Genomic DNA, 20,460 nt, shown 5'->3' with positions numbered 1-20,460 from the left:
CGAGCGTGGGAAAATATTCAGAAAAGTTCCCAGGCTCGAGTTCATATGCGTAGGACCTGGTATAAGAGATGCCGTAAAGGGGCTACCAGGTACACATAAAATTGGCCATTTTTATGCGCTAAACGCTCTCATTTTTCATATTTCTAGTGCAGTAATGCAGTTCAAATTTCGTATTTCAAGTTTGTATGTTCTAGCGCTGCAGTGTGCTGCCTTATTTACTTAACTATATACGAGTTGGCGACTCTAGGTTCAGCACCTGTTCACACTGAGTCTATGTTTGGATGTGCAGGTCAGGTTTTTGAAATGTATTCTCTAGCCTTCTGATCGTGCACTCCGCCTCCTAGCCTACAGGTGTTTTAATTACAGCAGGTCCAATACCCCTCCACAGAGAGAGAATTCTAGTCTAGGAAGAGGTTTTCACATGTACCCATTCAGATGGAGACGTTTATTCTCAGCGAGGTGAGGCAAGCGTAGGACCTGGTATAAGAGAGATGCCTTAAAGGGGCTACCAGGTACACATAAAATTGGCCATTTTTATGCGCTAAACGCTCTCATTTTTCATATTTCTAGTGCAGTAATGCAGTTCAAATTTCGTATTTCAAGTTTGTATGTTCTAGCACTGCAGTGTGCTGCCTTATTTACTTAACTATATACGAGTTCATATGAGGACATCCAGCAGAGGGCGCATCACCGCAACTGAAGTTAACTACAGGTCATTGACCTACTTTCCATTAATTTGCTGGGGTTTTACAGGCAGGAGCACAGCTGCATTATAGCAGAGCTTCTGCCTGTAAAATAATTTAACCCCTTCAGATGGATTTACATCGTGGGACGTGACAGATCGGAAGGTATAAGATAGTTGTTTTTTTATTTTTCCTTTTTTACAGAGCGAGGGTCTTCAGGTGGTTTAAGAGTCTAATAAAATATTACAACAACCTGTGTCTTTATTTCGTTAAGAGACTTTGTAATAATGTGTGTGTTTAACCATTTCATACAATTGGATTAATAATGGATAGGTGTCATAATTGACACCTCTCCATTATTAACCTGGCTTAATGTCACATTACAATAGCAAGGTGGCATTAACCCTTCATTACCCCATATCCCACAGCTACACAGGAATGGGAAGAGAGTGGCCAAGTGCCAGAATAGGCGCATCTTTACGATTTTTTGAGAACATGGATCCATTATGTCCGTATGTCGGTTTTGCAAGCCTGCGAGAAAATCTCGCAGTACGGATGCCATACGGATGATGCCATGTGCAAAATACGCTGACACACCCTGCCTACGGAGGAGATACGGACCACTATTTTGGGGACTTTTCTGCGTATTACGGCCGTAAATTACGGACCGTAGTTTTATACGCTGAGTGTGACGCCGGCCTAAGGAGGTTTACAGCCTGTAATAGGAGGGGTATAAAATATACACTGGACGCTCAAATCTGCAAATAAGTTTTATTCAAACAGTATTAATACAATTAAATATCGAATCTTTCATTGCAAAATATAATTACGATAAATTAGAATGACGATCAAACTTCAATACCGAGTCTAGGGTCTTTAGGTCGGGTTCACGCAGGACACCAGCACTCAAAACACGGCGAGGACAAGCGGAGACCTTAGGTCTATATCACATGTGCAACATTGGCGGGGCTCCTGCTCCGAACTGATCAGTCTCCCATACAGGGTTCAGGTCAGGAGGCCGCAACCGGCCCAAACCATAGTCAGACTCAGATTGTAAAACTGACCTTTATACACAGCTTTTCATTTTTTAGCATCTCGGCAAAATAAAAATACGGCACTAGAGGTTCCCCAAACAGGTTTTTTTTTTCCCTCCACCAGGAGAAAAAAACCCCCACATCCTAGATGAGTTGGGAAAAGTATGCCGCCATTAATATCCCAGCGGTAAATGCTCTAAAGTTTGAAAGTCTGGACGTTGTCAATCTCCCACTTGTTATGTATGAATTTTCGGGTTGTGCGATAAACCTGTCCTGTGTGAACACGACCCTACTAGACTTTTTTTTTTATATTAAATCACATTATTAAATCACAGTTTATGTAGAAATTGAAACAGAAGTGAATTTGGCAGCGGCCGGCCCAGATCTCGTCGTCAGTGTGCACATTATTAGTGCACGGCGTTACACCTCGGCTCAGTCAGTGCTATACATCCTTGAGACGGCGGACATGGCCGGCCGAGAAGACTACGACTCCTGATCGGACAGCGACGCGCCGTCATTTCCCAATCCTCTTGGTGTATCCCATAAAATAACCGCCTGCACGGTGCGATCACTACTTTCCTACCATCTGCACACGCAAAACTAATCTAAACTCTGTAGATAATCTCAGATTTGGACTACAACTCCCACCATGTCCTGTAAAATGTTTTCTAATCATTGAGTTTAATAGGGTTCATGCTCAAGTGATGGGTTACAGAGCAAAAAAAAAAAATTACCACCAGATTTGACAATACAAACGACATATATACATAGACCTGAGGAGGCTGCTGGAGTTACTTTGAAAATCCATGTCAGGATGTCTGTATAATACGGATCGTAAAGCGAGTCTGGCTAAAGAGTAAGAACTCGTGAATCCAAGTGTATTCTGTCTCTGAGAACACAGTCACTCTGAGATGGATTATAATAAGTACACCAGTCTAATCAGGTCCCAGAGCTACATAGTATCATATGCATTTTTCATTGTGACAAATCCACTTTCAAGGGGAACCTGTCAGAAAAAAGTGACATTTACCTGCAGCCACAATCGTAAATCAGCAGATAAATAGTTTTAGGGTTCATGCAGACCCCCGTGGATCTTGGTCTGAGCATGTTTTTGTCTGAGGGTTTCCTGAACCCCCCCAACTTGACAACCTCACAGGCATTATTACGCTGTCTAGATCAGATTGTTAAGTCCCCTCTGACAGACCGTGATCCACTGGAAGAGCCATTAAACATGTTCTGCTAATTGGAAGTGCGGCTTCAGGGAAGAACACAGTTAATATTCTCCCTGCAGCCGCTCACTTCCAGTCATCAGGGCGGGGCAGTGAACACTACATAGTGAGAACGCGCGCCCCCTGCTCCTTGTCCGTCAGTGAGCAGAGTGAGTGATCACAGCGCCGTCACAGACAGGAGGCAAGCGGGTGCAGGGAGAATATCACATCATTTCCTCCCTGTATCTGCACTTCGTTAGCGCTGCTGCAAGTGGAACATGGTATTGACCTGCAGATCATTACTACGGCTGCAGGTTAATGCATTTTTTTTTTCCCCGGACAGGTTCCCTTTAAATGTTTTTTAAGCCTCAATTTTTTTGGAAGATTTCTGGGTGGAGAAACACTATGTGCATTATGTGTACTTGGAAGACAGCAGACATGGAACCCACCTGGGGGGGGGGAACTTATGGCTGCAGCACGAGGACATCAGGTGCCATCATAAAGACATCTCATGACTCAGGAGGCAAGAAAGATACACGGAACAGTCCGTCACATGCACTACATGAGCAGACGTCATTTATGGCCTCGGGATAAAGTGGATTTTGTCTCATTAATTAAAGCTCAGGCTACATGGTGACTTCACTGCCCATTAATTCCCATGGAAAAAAAAAAAAAAAAAGAGTTTGAATTAAGGAAAGAACTTCCAGCGCAGTTGAAACTATCGGACAACTTTTGGCACGTACTAACCACCATGGTGTACCTCGTCGTAGACGCTCAGATTCTTACAATTTACCTATTTTTCTTCCAACTTTAAAAACGGACCATCCACTTGCAGCACAACAAGCCCTGACTGACACGCGTCATGGTCACGAGATAATCAACATGATTGACAAATCTTATAGTAAGTGAGCTGCCGAACCATACCCTATACGCACCAGCAGGTGGCGACAGAGTCCAGTTCTCTACAATCATCCAGCCGAGGGTGCGGGGACAGATCAGACACTGTCACCTGCGTCTGGGCACACGTCACACACAAGTCTTACACAAAAGGTGCATTTAATTCCTATATGTCCCGTAGTACAGTATTAGGACGGCAGATCCTGTAAACCACAGACTGTTAGTTTGGCCTGGAACTAGTAGTTGTGCTTTTTTTTTAGGTAACGGGTTAGGAAGCATTAACCCTAAATATGGCTGCTTGAGAAGACGACAGGTGGTGAAGCCCTTGATGTTGGCGGAGGAGTCATCAACGACAAGTCATCGGTAGTGCCGCAGGTAGACCAGCTTCTGTGGATGAAACTTCTCCCGGCACAATGGGCATTCTGCCTGAAAATGGAGCTTGGATAAGATAAGAACATACTTATAGGGTCCTCCTCTCCCCCATCATAAGTGGTATACAAGCAATTTTGTAATTTACGGCTTATTAAAATTATCATCTGTTCTTGAGATATTAACACTTTTCTGGTTGCCTGGGAGACCGACCACCGCTACTAGGTGGCAGAACATGGGCAGTTCTTACAAGGCAAAGGTGTCTTCTCATCATAATCATATGATAAATCAACAGGACGTGCCACAAGTCAGATAATCGGCCATTTCAGTAACTTCCAGAGAAATTAATGGAGACAGCCATGTACATCCTCATACACTTGCCACCTAAATGACCACATCACCAGGTGGGATGGGGGTCCGAAGACAGCAGTCCCACTAGCATCACAGATTTAAAATACAATGCCTCTATAGACAGTAGATAACACAGGATCCACCATTCACAATAGGTGATGTCACAGCTCACCTCCTCCTCCTGTACAAGGACTGATATACGTACGCTACTCACCTGGTAGCAGTGTTTTTTCAGGAGCCATGACAGCACAACGAGAGAGGGGATCCGCCCTTCAGGGACAGGAAACCTCAGACATAAAAAGGGCGGCACCTCACTCCCCCGCCAGTTGGTTTACAGAGTATGAAAGGACCTTCTAGGTTAGTAGCACATAGACAATATTAATATATGGTACAATTCACCCAGTGACTAAACTTAGGAATTAACTAAAGGAAGTGTTGAACCCATAAACAAAGAGGGTAGGGAATATAAGGGTGCTGTCATGGCTCCTGAAAAAACACTGCTACCAGGTGAGTAGCGTACGTATTTATTCAGTCGCCATGACAGCACAACGAGAGACTTTCAGAGAAGTGAAAAAAGTGACTAGGGAGGGATAACCGCCTCCAGCACCCTTCTCCCAAACGTGAGGTCGGAGGAGCCACCTAGATCTAACCTATAGTGTCTAAGAAAGGTGGATGGAGAAGACCATGTGGCCGCCTTACAGATGTCTTCAATCGACACTTCTGCCCTCTCAGCCCAAGATGTGGCTACCGCACGAGTGGAGTGTGCCTTTATGCCTTCTGGAATTTCCACGCCACCTGCGGTATAAGCAAGAAATATGGCCTCCCTAATCCATCTGGCTAGCGTATTCTTTGATACCCTAAGCCCCTTCCTAACTCCCTGGTAGGATAAAAATAAGGAATGATCTTTTTTCCAGGCGTCTGTTACTGCAATATATCTGAGAAGGCATCTACGCACGTCCAAACAATGAAATCTCTGTTCTTTATTGTTAGAGGGATTAGGACAAAATGAAGGCAAGATTACCTCCTGGGACCTATGAAATTTTGACGCGACCTTTGGAAGATAAAGAGGGTCAGGCCTCATAACCACTCTATCTTCCGTAATTTGCATATACGGACGCTGCCTGGACAATGCTTGCAGATCACTAACCCTTCTTGCCGATGTGAGGGCAACTAAGAGGGCTGTTTTGACAGACAGGATCTTGATCGGGACAGAGTCAATGGGCTCGAACGGAGCTTGTGTTAGAGCCGAGAGCACAAGATTTAGGTCCCATGGGACTATTCTCTGTTTAATAACCGGCCTGGATCTGGTGACCGCTTTGAAAAACCTTGTTATCCAGTGATTACTAGCTATGTTGGAATTATATAGTGCCCCTAGAGCCGAAACCTGAACTCTAAGGGTGCTGGTGGCTAAGCCTAAATCTAGGCCCTTCTGCAGAAATTCTAGGATCTGAGCAATATTAGGTTTCTGATCGATCTGTGCTCCTGAGCTTGATAGGAACTTCCTCCATATCCTAACATAAATGCTAGTCGTGGAGGCTTTCCTACTCTTAAGCAGCGTATTTACAAGGTTCTGAGAGAATCCCTTTTTTTTCAGAAGTGACCTCTCAAGTTCCAGGCTGTCAGATGTAAGTTGGCTACTCGTGGATGCAAAACTGGACCCTGGGAGAGGAGGTCTGGAATTTCTGGGAGAATCCATGGTTGGGAAATGGACATGCTTCTTAACCATGGGAACCAAGACCTTCTGGGCCAGAATGGAGCTATTAATATAACTCGGGCTTTGTCTTCCCGAATCTTCCTCAGAACCAAAGGAATTAGATTCAGAGGGGGAAACGCATAGGCGAGACTGAAGTTCCAGGAGATCAGAAGAGCGTCGATTGCGTACGGGTTGTCTCTTGGGTCTAGGGAACAGAATTGATGGAGCTTCTTGTTTCCTCGACTGGCAAACAGATCTATTTCTGGACATCCCCACAACCGTACGATCTGATTGAAGACAGCCGGTTTTAGAGACCAATCCCCTTGTTTGAGCTCGTTGCGGCTTAAGTAATCGGCCATGGTATTTAGTTTCCCCTTTATATGAAGGGCCGTAAGGGAGAGTAGGTGATTTTCGGCCATCTGAAAAATACGATTTGTAACGTTCATTAATGACGTAGACCGTGTGCCTCCTTGGCGGTTCACATAAGCAACTGTCACCTGGTTGTCAGAGAGTATTCTAACATGTCTACCCTGTAGAGGTACAAGAAACCTATCCAAGGCGCGTTCCACCGCCATCAATTCTTTCAGATTGGAAGACGAGTCCTGCTCAGATCGGGACCATAGACCCTGAACGTAATTATTTTCCCAATGTGCTCCCCACCCCGTGGGACTAGCATCAGTTGTTATTACTCGTGATATATGATATGTCCAAGGTACCCCTTTACGCAGATTAGGGATGTGCGTCCACCACCTTAGTGAAACCGTGGCCTCTACAGATAGAGAGAATTTCTTATCTAGGTTGGCGCCTAGTCGCCGAAAATTACGTAGAACATCCCACTGAAGAGCCCTGGAGTGAAACTGTGCCCACATCACCGCCGGAAAACAAGAAGTAAGTGACCCCAAAAGAGACATAGCACTTCTTAAGGAGACTACGGGATTTTTAATTGCTCTAGAGGCCAGCCGGTGGATAGCATCAACTTTTGAGTCTGGCAGGCGACATTCCTGCTGAGCTGAATCTACAATAAGACCCAAAAACTGCTGTGCTGTGGAGGGTTGAAGACGCGATTTTTTAAGATTGACAATCCAACCTAAGTTACGAAGTGCTACCATCACTTTCTCTAACTGCCCTTTACAGTGTAACTCTGAATGCCCCACGATCAGTAAGTCATCCAAGTAAGGAATTATCAGTATGTTTTGCTCATGAAGGTGTGCCATAACCTCTACCATAACCTTAGTAAAGACCCGGGGTGCGACTGCAACACCAAAGGGGAGTGCCTGATATTGGAAGTGCTCCACTGTGCCGGCAAGAGAAATCGCCACCCTGAGAAAACGCTGGTGATCTGCATGTATCGGAACATGGTAATAGGCGTCTTTTAGATCTAAGACCACCATGAAGCACTTGTGAAAAAGAAGCTTTATTGCCGTTTTCACAGATTCCATTTTGAAGGATGGGATTTGCAAGAATTCATTCAGGCCTCTCAGATTAATAATGGTACGGTATGACCCATCTGGCTTCTTTACCAAGAATAACGGGGAATAGAACCCCCTACCTCGCTCTTCCGTGGGTACCCGAATAAGAACCCCCTTTTGTCTGAGATCCCGAACTTCTGACTCCAACGCCAACTGTTCTGCAGGAGAAGAACGGATAGGAGTTAGTTTAAATTTGTCCTGAGGGATCTGATGAAACTGGAACTTTAATCCCTCTTTAATGATACTGAGTATCCATGGACTGTTGGTGATCCTCAACCAGGCTGGGTAGAAAGCTAAAAGCCTACCGCCCACCTGGACCGCTAGTCATTGAGTTTTCTTCGAGTCCCGAGGGGTGTTAAACATATACCCCCTACCTCTTCTTCTGCTGCTGCTGTAATATTTGGATGAATCTCTATTTGGTTCTCTATCAGATCTGCGGCGATAAGACCATCCCCTGCTGTAGTCACGCCTATAAAAAGGTTTTCTTAATAGAGGGAACCGCTTCTTAGAGTCGCCCGCCTTCTCAAGCAGCTCATCAAGTACCGGACCGAACAGATGAACTCCTTCACAGGGGATGCCGCATAGCCTTGACCTAGCTTGTAAATCACCTGGCCAACATTTAATCCAAAGTGCTCTGCGGGCTGCGTTGGATAAGGCTGAAGATCTTGCGGCCAGCCTGACCGAATCCGCTGATGCATCCGAAAGGAAGGCTGCAGCATCTTGGATCATGGGCATAGATGATAGGATTTCACTTCTAGGCACTTTATCCTTAAGTTGATCTTCCAGGTGGCCTAGCCACACCATCAAGGACCGAGCTGTGCAAGTAGCCACCACTGCCGGTCTCAGGGATCCCGCAGAAGTCTCCCAAGCTCCTTTAAGGAACACATAAGCCTTTCTATCGAGCGGGTCCTTTAAGTTACCTAAATCTTCAAATGGAAGAGAAGAGTTTTTGCATGCTTTGGCCACTGCTGCGTCTAACTTCGGGACTTTGTCCCAAGAAGCTGAAGCTTCTTCCCCGAACGGGTATCTTCTCTTAAATGCTGGCGGAAGTGACCCCTTTCTTTCGGGCTTCTTCCACTCCTTCATAATCAGAGACTTGATTTTCTCCACCACAGGAAAAACCCTTCGGGATTTACGGTCTATGCCCCTGAACATAATGTCCTGAATGGAGCATTCTGGCTGAGTCTCTTCAATCCCCATGGTGTTGTTGACAGCTTTCACCAGATGATTAATCCTATCTAATGATAGACATGTTCGGCTAGACTCTACGTCCTCTGAAGATGAAGATGATGGATGAGAATCCGAGCTCACACTATCGGAATCCATCTCTGATACAGGGGATGAACCTAGTATTCTCTTCTTGGATTGTTTCTTATGAGAACTGGATTTTAAGGAGTCCCTGATCTCCTGTCTGACCATGTCCCTAAGGGTAGACGTTAGGTCAGGGGCCTCCTCTTCGATTAAGTGCTGTATGCAGGATCTGCACAGCTTCTTTTTATGCCCATCTGGGAGAGGCTCTGTACAAACGGCACACTCCCTATGTTTAGCTTTGGAAGCACATTTTTTCCCCTAAATAAGGAGAGAGGGAATACAAGGAGGGACACCAATCAGAAAGTGTACTTTCACGTAGCTCACTTACCCATCCTTGAAGTAAACGGTACCGTGATCGGGGGGTCCTCTTTGGCCGGAGAATTCCTATGGCCCGAGGATTTGGTGGGCCTCTGAGCAGCTTTAGCTCCACCAGCACGACTACTGCCACTGGAACGCCGCTGGGAGCTTCTCTGAGACTTTCCTGTTTGTGGCTGCTCCAAAGGCTGCTGCTGTTCACCGCACAGCTGCGGAGTTCCCTCCGGTGACTCCATTAGGAAATGGACAGGAACCAGGATGGCCATCTGTGCAGCTCTTAAATACATCCCCCTGGGTACCACCCCCGGATGGGGGTCAGCAGGGCTTCCTCCAGGTGTCAACGATCGGCATTAACTACCGATAGGCTCTGGCCACTGCACGCCGTGCCCCACGCTGAGCGCCGAACTCCCTGCGGCCAGTATCCTCCCCCTGCCCCTGGGCGCCGCCATTAGCCGGCGAAAGAACGCTACCGCGCGTGCGCGGCCGCGCCACCGCTCGCTGCGTCATCCGGACACGCCCCTTCCGGTCACAGCTGCGGCGCCGAGGGCAGACGCGCCGAACAGAGGACGGCAGCGTCCTCCGGCCAAGACGGACCACCAAGGCAGGAGTGGACAGACCCCAGAGGCCACGTAGACACGGCGGCGTATACTCACAAGGTAATGTGACACCTAGAAGCTAACCCCTTGGGGTTGCTTCCTCCTGCTCTCACCGACACTAACAGTCCCCCTGCCGTGTGGTGCTACCGGCCTCCTGACTAGGCCGAGGCAGGGGACCCCCGCTACCTGATCCGGCCTGTCAGGAGTGGGAAGACTTCTTTCTTCAACCTTCTTCAAAAAAGGTCTGCCTGAAGAGGTTCCACTGTCAGGGACAGGAAACCAACTGGCGGGGGAGTGAGGTGCCGCCCTTTTTATGTCTGAGGTTTCCTGTCCCTGAAGGGCGGATCCCCTCTCTCGTTGTGCTGTCATGGCGACTGAATAAAACCTCTATATACAGCAGATAACACAGGATCCACCATTCACAATAGGTGATGTACAGGAGGAGGAGGTGACCTGTGATATCACCTATTGTGAATGGTGGATCCTGTGTTATCTACTGTATATAGAGGTGTTATCAGTCATTGTACAAGAGGAGGTGAGCTGTGACATCACCTATTGTGAATGGTGGATCCTGTGTTATCTGCTGTATATAGAGGTGTTATCAGTCATTGTACAGGAGGAGGAGGTGAGCTGTGACAATGACTGATAACACCTCTATGTACAGTAAATAACACAGGATCCACCATTCACAATAGGTGATATCACAGCTCACCTCCTCCTCCTGTACAATGACCAATAATTAGAGTTGAGTAAAACGATTTTCAGGACCCCAATTCAGTAGCGACATCGGTAGTACATGGTTGTCGGACCAGGGTTCGGGACACATACAGGCCCTCTGTGCTTAGGTAAGAAGTGAGGGACTGTAGGTGGATAAGTCCAGGTATTCGCGATCGCTCACCTTCGTGTTACACCACTCAGTGATGCACTCCCAGCAGAAGAGGTGCCCGCAGGGGGTCGCCGTGCTGCGCCGCCTGTGCTCCAGGCACAACGTGCATTTTGAAGGACGCTGGTACGTCTTCTCATGTGCTGGAGCTCTAGGGGCATAGAGAAAACCATCAACGTGTTATTTGGGCCTTTCCGTTCCCGCTATAGACTGATCCTGAGGGGCATTATGTGCATCTGAAACATCGAAAGAGCACATGGGACCTAAAGCCGGCCAGACTGGGAGTCAATGGTGCGGCTGAGAGCTGCCCGGAGCCTCAGGAACTGGGAAAATGCAGTCATAGAAAATCATCAAATGTGGACCTCTTCATCCAGCTCTATAGCCATGAGAAGACCCCCACCAATCCTGAGAACAGGGGTCCCATAGCCCATTGTCAGGGACAGTAAGATGCAGACCCCCAATGATACAACTATCCATCCTGTGGATGGGCGATAAGTGTTTTTCCACTAATGGATAAAGGAAGGAAGCACACGACAGAGGCAGCGGACGGGGGTCTTTACCTCTGATATGACATCCGTCGGTGCACTTTGAACTTCTGCTGCACCTCCTGCTTCTGCTGAACGCTCTGCAGCTGCACGAAGACCAGAAGCACGAGATGAACCACGGACACTGCCCCAAGCAGGCTGTAACTCTTGCGCACAATTCCGTCGTCCCCCGGTGATCCACGCACTTGGAGCTGCAAGAAAACAGGAATAAATTGCAATTTTATAATCTTGAGTCTGCACCAAAAACCCCATGTGGATCATTGGCCCCCAACAAATTTACCAATGGAAAAAAATATATATATATTCTATGGGTCAAGAAATAAGACTACAAGGCCATTCAATGCCAACACAGAGTGGCACACTGCCATATGGTATCCTAGCACCTTATTAGAGGGGTGGTCTTCTCTGATAAAACCTATTTCAGAACGCATCATTTCCCTTTCTCCCTGGCATAAAAAAAAGCAGAATTTAAGTTGTGGTCAGCCAGGGATTTCCCCAGTGAGTGCCATATTATCTGGGGGTCCTAAGAGGGGAAACCTCCTTTCTATGATGTCCTCATGTTCTAATAGGGTACACCGACGGTGGTGGTCTACACGGGATCAGACCATAATCCAGCTGCTCGATGAGCACGAACACTGACAGTGGTGGTCTACACAAGATCAGACCATAATCCAGCTGCTCGATGAGCACGTACACTGACGGTGGTGGTCTACACGAGATCAGACCATAATCCAGCTGCCCGATGAGCACGTACACTGACGGTGGTGGTCTACACGAGATCAGACCATAATCCAGCTGCCCGATGAGCACGTACACTGACGGTGGTGGTCTACACGAGATCAGACCATAATCCAGCTGCCCGATGAGCACGTACACTGACGGTGGTGGTCTACACGAGATCAGACCATAATCCAGCTGCCCGATGAGCACGTACACTGACGGTGGTGGTCTACACGAGATCAGACCATAATCCAGCTGCTCGATGAGCACGAACACTGACAGTGGTGGTCTACACGAGATCAGACCATAATCCAGCTGCTCGATGAGCACGAACACTGACAGTGGTGGTCTACACGAGATCAGACCATAATCCAGCTGCTCGATGAGCACGTTTCTCGACAACTTAAGCTAAGAATTTAAAGGGTTATTCTCTTCTTCATATACATGGCTATAGTCGGACAGAGCTCGTAAACACAAACAATATTGCAATTTACCGCTTATTAAAACGTTCAGCCGTTCTTCAGATTTTAACACTTCTTTACAGCTTGTTGCCTTGGAGACCGACCACCGCTGCTAGACAGGAGAACATGCACAGTGCTTACACGCCCCTTTTCCATTGAGCTTATAAGCATGAAACTGACCGGGATTGCTGGAGTGCAGTTAGTGCCTAATACCGGCCAGCTTCAGTGGGGGGGGGCTTACAAGGTAGATAGCAGCGTTGGTCGGTCTCCTAAGCGACAAGCAGTAAACCAAAGAAGAATAAAAAAGTTAATATCTCAAGAATGGCTGAAAATTTTAATAAACAGTAAATGGCAAAGACTTGTATTTTTCCAAGTACTATCCCAGCGCATCAATCTTTAAAGAACGGGAATAATCCCTTTAAATTTGTTTCAATGGGCAGTTTCTTATCTCCACTGATCATGCATACTAAAGACCTATGCCAGACCCTCATTCTGCCCCCAATATCTGCAGAAGTGACTATATAGCAGTATGTGCATAAGGGAACGACTTACATAGGTGATGCCAGTTATCCTTTTGGCGATATGGTAGAAGGATCCATTCATGTAGAATACGGCCAGATGAAACCTTCTCAGGAAAGTAACACTCTGCCGGAATATGTACACCGCCTTTACCAGCGTCCTTTTCTGCTGGTCGGAGAGGGCGGCTATCTTTCGGTGGAACCATTTCCACATCCATGAACGGTGATGGGATCCGGAGGAGAGGCTGCCGTGCGGGACCCGAACGCCATCGATTTCTATCTGCAGCTCGTGTTCCAGACGCAGCAGCTCCTTGTCCAGGAGGTAAGGGAACAGGGTGTGACAGCCGATGAGCAGCGTGCGTTGCAGCAAGGACGGCACCTTACGCTTGGAGGAATCCACTTGCACAATATTCACATATTCCTCACCGAGAGTTTGGTAACCTTAAAAAAAAACAAAAAAAAAAAAAACCTCAGTCATAGGGGGAGATTCATCGACGACGTTTCCCCAGAGAACTGTTGTAAAGTTCTTGTGCAAAAACATTGCGTCTTTTAAGCCAGTACTAAGCAGCTCTGCCAAAATGGGAGCCGGAAGGGAGGAATTGTGGTCGTGAATCCCTACATTTCCCCCGAAAAAAAATAAAACTTACACTTGCGATGTCGGAAATGGCTCTCCCAGGGATCACATGACATTATTATGTCACGCTATCCCTGCAGCCAATCAGCATTGGCTTCATTCTCTGCTCTGCAGGGAATTTGGACCGCGGTAAATCGGCCATATCAGACAGTCCCAAGCACAATGAATAGAGCACAGGCCGAGCATGCACAACTAAGCGCCGGCACGCTTAGGGCGGCACGGTGGCTTAGTGGTTAGCACTGCAGACTTGCAGCGCTGGAGTCCTGGGTTCGAATCCCACCAAGGACAACATCTGCAAAGAGTTTGTATGTTCTCTCCGTGTTTGCGTGGGTTTCCTCCGGGCACTCCGGTTTCCTCCCACATTCCAAAGACATACTGATAGGGAATTTAGATTGTGAGCCCCATCGGGGACAGTGATGATAATGTGTGAAAAAATGTAAAGCGCTGCGGAATATGTTAGCGCTATATAAAAAAAATAAAGAAGAAGAAAGAAGAAGCGCCATTCAAGAATCCTAATCTCAGGATCCCAGTAGTCAGACCCCATAGTAATCAGCAAGTTATCCCCTATGCCACAAATCTAATTTTTTTGGAAACCACTTTTAATCTTTAAAAACTAGCACAAATACTTTTCCTACCCTTACCTGAAAATGTGGTCAGTGTGTAATAGGCGAGATCACAAAGGAGTTCTAGTTCTTTTCTCCACTGCAGCCATTTTTTAGCCCCTTCAAGAAAGAAAAAAAAAAAATAATAAAATATGAATTTCATCCTAAATTCCTCATTTTACCTGCAAGATCCTTTCCAGACTGGTTTGTGGTCAGCCGCACTTATCTCTATGAAAGTCAAAATACTCGACAACTGTCCTATTACAGAGAATAGAAACCATGAGGTTGGTACAAGCCTGCACAACTTCACACCCCGACGCGCGTCATCGCCCTTCTCCATGCCAAGTGTCTGATCGAACAAGACAACTTATTGTAGGGGCTCTTTAAATGGCGTTTTCCCCACTAAATACATTTATCTACTGCCCACAGAGTAGAGAAAATTTTATCGCCGGGTGTAGGACCACCATAAAAGTGAAAAAAGTGAATCTAGTAGATCAGGACAAGATACTTCTCACCATAATTATTCTTCTTCATTTACATAAAACCTCGGAAAATTAAAAAAACAAAAAAAAAAAAACAAATCTCATTGTTCTTTTTGGCTTAGTCGTCGTTTATTATCTCTGGTCTGTAGGAGTAAGCTGTGCACGACGACGCTCTGCTGTTCTTAGTAGCATTTTCTCAGTAAAGCAGAAGGACCGATGTCCATATATTCGCATTTGGTCACCCACAGTTCTGGGAAAGTCTGCAAACTTGAAAGGATGGAAGCCCCCGTCCAGACGGCGAATTGCCTATCCTCCTGTAAGACGACATTTACTTTGACCCCGCTTGGCACCATCGGTAGAATCTCTTCGAAGATCCGGTGATTGATTCCAGGAATCATGGTGGTCCCACCAGACAAGACGATATTACTGAAGAGATCTCTGCGGACGTCAATGGGGCATTTCATTATGGTGGTGTAGATCATCTCATGGAGGCCGGGCGCCTCTATGCCGATATTAGATGGCTGGAAGAGGATCTCCGGGGCGCGGTAGAGCTGGCCATCTAGGCTTATGGGGTTTCCATTGGGAAGATGGTAAATCTTACTTCCTCCGGTCGTGCCGCATGGGGGGTTCCCATTTAGCTGTATATAGCAAAGATGCTCCTTGATGTCTCTGGCTATTTCTTGTTCCGCGCTACTTACGAAACTATGGCCGACTTCCAAAAGAAGCTTCACAAGAAAATCAGTGATGTCCCTGCCGGCCAGGTTAAGTCTCACCACAGTATTGGTTATAATGCAGCCTTCATAGATTGGCACCATATGGGTGACGCCATGTCCACTATTTACAAACATCCCGGTGGTAGCACCGGAAGAATAGAGCGGCAAGGCGGCTTGTGATGCCACATGGATCCCCGGGACATTAAACCCTTCGAACATGATTTCTGCCATCTTCTTTCGGTACTCTATAGGACTCAAAGGGGTTTCCGTTAACAAGACCGGCTGGTCACTGGCCGAGAGGCCAAGTTCATGATTGTACACGTAGCTCCAGATTTTTTCCATGTCATCCCATGATGTTATAATGCCTCGTTCTACTGGATAGGTCAAAGCGAGGATTCCTCTTCTGGCCTGGGCGTCCTCTCCAATATAACAAATCTTTCTGGTCTATCCCTGTTAATGGCGACCTTACTCGTGGCCAACCCACGACAGACGTAATTACAGATCTTGGGATATCTTCCCCGGAAATTCCAGCCTTGCATAATCCTGAGCCATTGTCAAAAATTACAGCTGGGAAGTCCATCTTCGTTACGTGTTCAACCGGGGAGCCTCAATGACAACTTTAGGAAAAGCGATGCGGCCGGAGAAGAAGGTGGCCGATGGTTAAGGTTCCACGATGAGGGTTGTCACAGGTTCTGGTTGGGTGTCAGAGCTAGAACTGAAGAAGTGTTGTAAAAATCAGTCTCTAAACCAGTGAGAACCTTGGCTGACGTGGTGACACTGTGACATCACAAATGACCCACCTGCCTGCCGAGAAGCCAAGGCTGGAAGCAGATGATGGAGGTGGGTTTGCTACGTACAAAAAACACCTCCAGCCCAAACCAAACGTCGCTGTGTAGGTCTTCCGATTCTATCAGCCAAGTGGCGTTATTTGGGGATTCCTCCAAATTTGGTTTGGATTTTTCTGCAAATTTGCAAAAGTGGAAATTTGCATAATTGTAATACGTATGGAGGATAGAAAAAAAATCTGCCCGAATGTGATGAAATGGCAGCGGCTTAGCCGGCCCTGTATAAGGTGGACTGCACATTATTCTGCGCGTTACATTCTCTCAATGATGCGCAGTGCTAGAATATCAGTAGGAGAGATCCACTAATCGGAGCACGGGCGATCACCACCAGGGACATTATGCGACTCCTCCGCCATGATGAAATGGCAGCAGTTTAGCTAGCCCTGTATAAGGCGGACTGCACATTATTCTGCGCGTTACATCCTCTCAATGATGCGCAGTGCTAGAATATCAGTAGGAGAGATCCACTAATCGGAGCACGGGCGATCACCACCAGGGACATTATGCGACTCCTCCGCCATGATGAAATGGCAGCAGTTTAGCTAGCCCTGTATAAGGCGGACTGCACATTATTCTGCGCGTTAAATCCTCTCAATGATGCACAGTGCTATAATATCAGTAGGAGAGATCCACTAATCGGAGCACGGGCGATCACCACCAGGGACATTATGCGACTCCTCCGCCCACTCCATGAAGAACATTTCGTGTTGTCCCGCAGCACAGGGGGCTCATCAGACCACTTAAAAGGAAGGTGTGAAAAACCCACAGACTGAATAACGGACGTATACAGTAATGCTGGAATATAATCCGTGCACTTACATGTATACCACGCGCTTTGCTGCAGTGTCCCCACCGGCCCCTGCCACCCCTGGGTGGGAACACTACAGCAGAGCACGTGGTATACATCCAAGTGCACGGATCGGGTTATTGAGGAAAAGATAACCCCACCGAATAACATTGGTTTGAGCGCTGTCCATTTTTTTTCTTTTTGTGTGAACGAGTCCTAATGGGATTTTCTTGGGATTTTTTAGTAGAAATATATAAAAGTTTCACATTCTGGTACCAGACACTGTAAACCATGCGCATCAGCTGAGCTCTGCTGCAGTACCGCACACAGCCTGTGGACAGGGGTGGCGCTGTTCATGGAAGGAAGCCAAGTAAAAGAAAAATGTTCCAGCTTCTTGATAAAATGTAAAACTTTAATCCATCATATAAAATAGTAGAAGACACACTCCTGGGACAATGCCATATCACAAGTGAAGAAAGCTACGCGTTTCCACCATACGGTCTTTGTCACAGCCGCCATGCTTTTCAATTAGGTTATGTGCACACGTTGCGGATTCTCTGCGGATCTGCAGCGTTTTTTGCGGTGCAGAAACGCTGCAGATCCGCAATTCATTTACAGTACAATGTAAATCAATGAGAAAAAAAAACGCTGTGCACACTTTGCGGAAAATCCGCTGCGGAAACGCTGTGGTTTCAGGCTATGTGCACACTTTGCGGATTCCACTGCGGATTTTTCCGCAGTGGAATTCCAAAATCCGCAGTGAAAACCCGTCGCGGTTTTCTACTGCGGATTTATCGCGGTTTTTACTGCGGTTTCTTCTGCAGATTTTCATCTGCAGTTTCCTATTGGAGCAGCTGAAAATCCGCAGAAAAGAAGTGACATGCTGCGGAATGTAATCCGCTGCGTTTCCGCGCGGTTTTTTCTGCGGCATGTGCACAGCGTTTTTTGTTTCCCATAGGTTTACATTGTACTGTAAACTCATGGGAAACTGCTGCGGATCCGCAGCAAAATCCGCAAAGTGTGAATATAGCCTAAAAGAAGTAGCATGTCACTTCTTTTTTGCGAATCTGCAGCGTTTTTGTACCCATTCCATTATAGAAAACCGCAGGGGTAAAAAACGCAGCAAATACGCAAGAAAACCGCAGCAAAAATGCACAAAAAACGCGACAAATCCGCAGGTGCATTTTCTGCCAGGAGAGACAGAATCCGCACCAGAAATTCCTAAGCCTAAACCGCAACGTGTGCACATAGCCTGAGACTAACAAAGTAATCAATAAGGAGGAGGGAGCATCATAAAGGGGACGCCAGGTGATAACCAGAAAGAAAAAGAAAAAAAAATGAACAGGTTTCTTATGTGGGGCCTCGTCCATATTGGGAGGGGGTGCACTAGACCGACACTTCATGCGCCCACCAAAGCCTAAACTGGGCGATCCCGTCACCAAACATCCACATTGTATGCGGGGGGACTACAAGTTACAGAAAGTCCTCTTGAAATTAGTCAAGAGTCCTGTAGTGACATATGACAGAGCACTGCATGCTGGGGCTTGTAGTCCCACACCATGTAATTAGCATGCAGCATGCTGAGACTTGTAGTGCAACATGAATTGAGCGCACAACAGGCTGGGACTTTGTATTCCTACACCACATAGCGAGTGTGCGACATGCTGGGACTGGCATCATGTAAGCCAGGGGTGTCAAACTGCATTCCTCGAGGGCTGCAAACAGGTCATGTTTTCAGGATTTCCTTGTACTGCACAGGTGATAATTTATTCACCTACACAAATAATGAGTTGGGGATTAAATTATCACCTGTGCAGTACGAGGAAATCCTGAAAACATGACCTGTTTGCAGCCCTCGAGGAATGCAGTTTGACACCCCTGATGTAGAGCACACAGCACGCTGGGACATGTAGTCCTACAGTAGCGCGCAGCACGCTGGGACATGTAGTCCTACAGTAGCGCGCAGCACGCTGGGACATGTAGTCCTACAGTAGCGCGCAGCACGCTGGGACACGTAGTCCTCCCACAGTAGCGCGCAGCACGCTGGGACATGTAGTCCTCCTACAGTAGCGCGCAGCATGCCGGGACCGGGCGCTCCTCACCTGTGAACGCCTGGAAGGCCTCATGTGCCCGGACTTTCAGGCCGCCCTGGAACTGCTCGTCCTTCTGGCAGCTGCGGATGAGCTGGGGCTGGTTGGCGGCAGTAAAGGCCATGACAGCAGGCAGAGCTCCGCGCCCCTCATCCCCCGACACCGCCGCCGACCACCGAGGGCTTTACCGACGTCAGCACGTCACGTGGCGAGACCAGTCACGTGGCGGGCAGCAGGTGGGCGTGGTCAGTGGTGACGCGCTGAGTCCGTGGAGGGAGATACAGGCTGCACCTGAGCTCCCTGCTGTCAGCAGCTCATAGATCAGCACAGCTTCTATCCTGCACCCACTTCCCCACAGTAATACAGGCTTCACCTGAGCTCCCTGCTGTCAGCAGCTCATAGATCAGCACAGCTTCTATCCTGCACCCACTTCCCCACAGTAATACAGGCTTCACCTGAGCTCCCTGCTGTCAGCAGCTCATAGATCAGCACAGCTTCTATCCTGCACCCACTTCCCCACAGTAATACAGGCTGCACCTGAGCTCCCTGCTGTCAGTAACTCATAGATCAGCACAGCTTCTATCCTGCACTCACTTCCCCACAGTAATATAGGCTGCACTGAGCTCCCTGCTGTCAGTAGCTCATAGATCAGCACAGCTTCTATCCTGCACTCACTTCCCCACAGTAATATAGGCTGCACCTGAGCTCCCTGCTGTCAGTAGCTCATAGATCAGCACAGCTTCTATCCTGCACCCACTTCCCCACAGTAATACAGGCTGCACCTGAGCTCCCTGCTGTCAGTAACTCATAGATCAGCACAGCTTCTATCCTGCACTCACTTCCCCACAGTAATATAGGCTGCACTGAGCTCCCTGCTGTCAGTAGCTCATAGATCAGCACAGCTTCTATCCTGCACTCACTTCCCCACAGTAATATAGGCTGCACCTGAGCTCCCTGCTGTCAGTAGCTCATAGATCAGCACAGCTTCTATCCTGCACCCACTTCCCCACAGTAATACAGGCTGCACCTGAGCTCCCTGCTGTCAGCAGCTCATAGATCAGCACAGCTTCTATCCTGCACCTATTTCCCCATGTGCTTTCCTCTAGGTCCCCGGTTTCCGTAGCAGTCGCCTCCCCCCATGATGGCGTTGCTGACGATGGGCTGACGTAGGGAGCCCCTCTCTATGGCGGACCACTTAGGTATCTCAGGTCCTGCATTAATTGACCGTGGCATCTAGGTAACAAGGGCGACCTC

General features: G+C 47.6%; 1 protein-coding gene and 1 pseudogene across 1 annotated transcript; both read right to left on the bottom strand.

Annotated features, from left to right (window-relative positions):
* Nucleotides 1–1,440: 1,440 nt before the first annotated feature.
* PEX10 (peroxisomal biogenesis factor 10) lies at nt 1,441–19,425 on the bottom strand. Its single transcript, XM_069741770.1, has 6 exons — nt 19,219–19,425; nt 14,329–14,409; nt 13,088–13,494; nt 11,370–11,545; nt 10,825–10,960; nt 1,441–4,248 (listed from the first exon to the last, which is right to left on the bottom strand). The coding sequence occupies exons 1-6, from the start codon at nt 19,328–19,330 to the stop codon at nt 4,180–4,182; spliced, it is 981 nt and encodes a 326-aa protein (XP_069597871.1). The 5' UTR covers nt 19,331–19,425; the 3' UTR covers nt 1,441–4,179.
* Nucleotides 14,954–16,064, bottom strand: LOC138650850 (actin-1-like; annotated as a pseudogene).
* Nucleotides 19,426–20,460: the final 1,035 nt, after the last annotated feature.

The sequence above is a fragment of the Ranitomeya imitator genome, chromosome 10, assembly GCF_032444005.1.
Source record: "Ranitomeya imitator isolate aRanImi1 chromosome 10, aRanImi1.pri, whole genome shotgun sequence".
NCBI classification, from domain to species: Eukaryota; Metazoa; Chordata; class Amphibia; order Anura; family Dendrobatidae; genus Ranitomeya; species Ranitomeya imitator.
The sequence above is the reverse complement of the archived record's forward strand: the minus strand, read 5'-3'. Positions and strand labels throughout refer to the sequence as shown.